Genomic DNA, 3650 nt, shown 5'->3' on the forward strand with positions numbered 1-3650 from the left:
TCTAGAGTCCACTTTTTTAACTTTGTGTCTACGCTCACCTATTTAACTTGAGGCATTTGGTCCCACACCTGACAGCATAATGACTGACAAAGGAGCGTTCGATACCAATGTGCTGACCCTCACCAGGTTTGTCCTGGAGGAGGGCAAGAAGGCCCAGGGGACAGGTGAGCTGACCAACCTGCTGAACTCCATCTGCACAGCCGTCAAAGCCATTTCAACTGCTGTCAGGAAGGCTGGGATCGCCAACCTGTGAGTAGCATAAGTTACTGTTTTCATGTTGGGAAGAATGCACAGAGAAAATGCATGCATGCTAATGTGAATGTAGATATGAGGCTGTCCCATTCCCATTGGACAGATTATCTAGAAGGGGTACAGTATGCACCCTATTTATCATTTGTAATTCAATATAGGTAATTAGAATGTGATGACTTTCATTCCATTGCATTAGCCTTGTTTTTCTAGTTTGAATTTGATTTGCGTGGATATTTGACTTTAGTGTTGGTTTTTGGTCAAATGCAGTATGATTTAATGTGTAAGCTGTTTAAACTTCAACCCTAGCCAAAGGTGAACTGTACACATGTTGTCTACATTCCCTAAGTGCAGAGGCCAAGCACATAATGTGATTTTCAGACTTTTCTCGTATTGAGAAAAAAAAGTTAAAGAGACACTCGGGATTCTATAGATGTTCTGTGTGCTTTGAAATGGCATCTAAATGTATTTAGGCTTTGATCACTTCAGTCTTTTCCTCTTTCTTCTCTTGGAAGATATGGCATTGCTGGAACTACCAACGTGACAGGGGACCAGGTGAAGAAACTTGACATCCTGTCCAATGACATGGTCATCAATATGATCAAGTCCTCCTTCACCTCCTGTGTCCTGGTGTCAGAGGAAGATGAGAAGGCCATCATTGTAGAACCAGACAAGCAGGTATTCAATCCAGACATGCTCATCTTTGCAAATATGTGTCTTGTTTCCTTATGTATTCAAATAATTTCTCCTCCTATTATTGTGACATTTATGACATTATTTGTTGACAGGGAAAATACATTGTGTGCTTCGACCCACTGGATGGTTCCTCAAACATTGACTGTCTTGTCTCAATTGGAACAATTTTCGGCATCTACAAAAAGGTATTTTACTACGATACTGCATGCTGATGAACACAGTTATATAATCAGCCAATTGTTTTATATGGCATTCAGTTATATTATATTTGGATTTTCCCAGAGTTTTGCAAAAAAAGAGAGAGTAGTGTCTAGTGTTGCAACTCATTTAATTTACTCAATGCCTGTACTTTTCTTGAGTGTTTCCATTTGACAACACTTAATAGCAGATGATTGTACATTTAACTCCACTCCATTTATCAGACAGTTGAAGTGACTCGTTTTTGTAAGATATCAATGCAACTGTTATGATATTCAATTTTGTGAAAATATCAACCACCTCTTTTGGTTTACAAAATTCCTCTTGGTAGACCACTGATGGTGAGCCGTGTGAGAAGGATGCCCTGCAGCCTGGAAGAAACCTGGTGGCAGCTGGTTATGCTCTGTACGGCAGCGCCACCATGATGGTCCTCTCCACCGGGCAGGGAGTCAACTGCTTCATGCTGGACCCTGTAAGTTTTACTGTCATAGATGGCATCAAAAGTGTTCAAATCATTCCTCTATGTTCATTATTTCAGTTTGCTGTGTCCTTATTCTGACATTTTCTAAATCAAAATCATTTTCTTGTATTTTTTTTTTACAGTCTATTGGTGAGTTCATCCTGGTGGATCGAGATGTGAAGATTAAGAAAAAGGGGAAAATCTACAGTTTGAATGAGGGATATGCTCAGTATTTTTATCCGGATGTGTCAGAGTACCTACAAAAGAAGAAATTCCCAGAGGTAAAGACAGTCACTGTTGCATTGAAACACTATATTATTGCAAAGGCATAAAACGTGGAATTTGCAACAATATATTTTGTATATGAGATAACATGCTGACTTTCATTTTTACATCTTTGGTTTCTAGGATGGTTCTTCTCCATATGGCAGTCGATATGTTGGTTCGATGGTAGCTGATGTTCATCGTACTTTAGTGTATGGAGGGATCTTTTTATATCCTGCTAATACCAAGAATCCAAAGGGCAAGGTAAGCACTGGAGCTGATAGTAATGGAGTTTTTTAAAGAATAACTTCAGATCATGTGAAGTTGAAGTAAAAATCCAAACTTGTTACAAATCTTTATATCAAGTCCTTCATATGTTTTGCTTCTCTCTTTGCAGCTGAGGCTGTTGTATGAATGCAACCCCATGGCCTACATCATGGAGCAGGCAGGAGGCATGGCCACCACAGGGTCCATGAATGTTCTGGACATCCAGCCCACCAGCATCCATGAGCGAGTCCCTGTGGTTCTGGGATCCCCTGATGATGTGCAGGAGTATCTTTCCATCTGTAAGAAGCATAACAAATGAGGTATACAACTGACGCAAATGTACACAGGATTCTTTACATCAGGCATTATCAAGCAAACAGTATGGTATCATTTATCATTTTCTCTGTGTTTCTTTGACAGACTACAATCACAATCAAGCGGCTCCATCAGGATATTCATTGTAAGGTGCTTTCTACTCATTTCCACAAATGCACCTCACTGGGCCTACTGAGCCTGCCTCACACTGTGCTCCTTCTGTAGTGTTATCTAGCCATACCCTGTATTTTCTTAAATAAAGGTGATTGAAAAGATGCTCATGTTCATCATTATGTACTATTTTTATTATTTTATTTGAATGCGCTAGAAGCTTGTGTATAGTTTGTGTTCCCATCCAAATCAGACTTTTTGTCACCACCACACATCCCCCACATACACTTTCAGCCTCTGTTGAAGGCCAAAAAAAGATTGTGTAATTCAATTGACCATCTGTTCAAATTGCTTTTGGAAGCAACAGGCCTAATAGAACACTTTTGGTCTGAGGTATAACAGGATGTTTACACGCATTCACACCTGGAAGCTGCCAAAGACACAGTCTGATCTATTGAGCACAGAGCCGCTGCAGGCACATTTTATTATCTTTAAATGGACAGATAAGAATGGATATGGGTTTTCTAATTTGGCAAGACAGCAAATAAATGTATTTATTTAACCAGAGAGAACACAAGTTAGAAAAGGTCCTTTTTGTCTGAGTCCAATAACAACTTTTATTTCTCTCTGCCTCTGTGTTTCTTGGTCAGCCTCTCATGATTTCTGGCACCAGGCTTTAAAAGAGCCAGAAATGTTTCAGCTTTACCACATCACTAATGAGCCATAAAGAATCACTGAGAAAACAAAAGATTGAACAGTATGCTAACACAAACGCCACATTCAATCAATCATGCTTATTCAAGAAAACAGGCTTTTTGGGCTCTAGCACAATGCATTTGAAGTCAGTTTTCACTGTATTACTGCTGATGTTGTACTGTAGCTTCCAGCAAAGGGGGAAAAACATACATTATGAGCTTTTAATCACATTACAACACAATAACACTGTTTTGTGGATTTCTGGCTGCTTATCTTGGAAACTTGGCATTGAAGGGAAAAACTCCTCTGAAAGCACAATGGAAATGTACTTATGTCTTGGCAATCTGAAGCCTCTTGAATATTGCATGTGAGTCATGAGGATTGATAGCAGATG

The 3650-nt window shown here is 39.5% G+C and overlaps 1 protein-coding gene across 1 annotated transcript; it reads left to right on the forward strand.

Annotated features, from left to right (window-relative positions):
• fbp1b (fructose-1,6-bisphosphatase 1b) lies at positions 1-2725 on the forward strand. The gene is made up of 8 exons (XM_034123297.1): positions 1-249; positions 765-927; positions 1038-1130; positions 1475-1615; positions 1747-1884; positions 2012-2131; positions 2265-2454; positions 2555-2725. The coding sequence occupies exons 1-7, from the start codon at positions 80-82 to the stop codon at positions 2451-2453; spliced, it is 1014 nt and encodes a 337-aa protein (XP_033979188.1). The 5' UTR covers positions 1-79; the 3' UTR covers position 2454; positions 2555-2725.
• The last annotated feature ends 925 nt before the right edge of the window (positions 2726-3650 follow it).

This window comes from Trematomus bernacchii, unplaced genomic scaffold (genome assembly GCF_902827165.1).
Source record: "Trematomus bernacchii unplaced genomic scaffold, fTreBer1.1, whole genome shotgun sequence".
In the NCBI taxonomy this organism is placed as follows: Eukaryota; Metazoa; Chordata; class Actinopteri; order Perciformes; family Nototheniidae; genus Trematomus; species Trematomus bernacchii.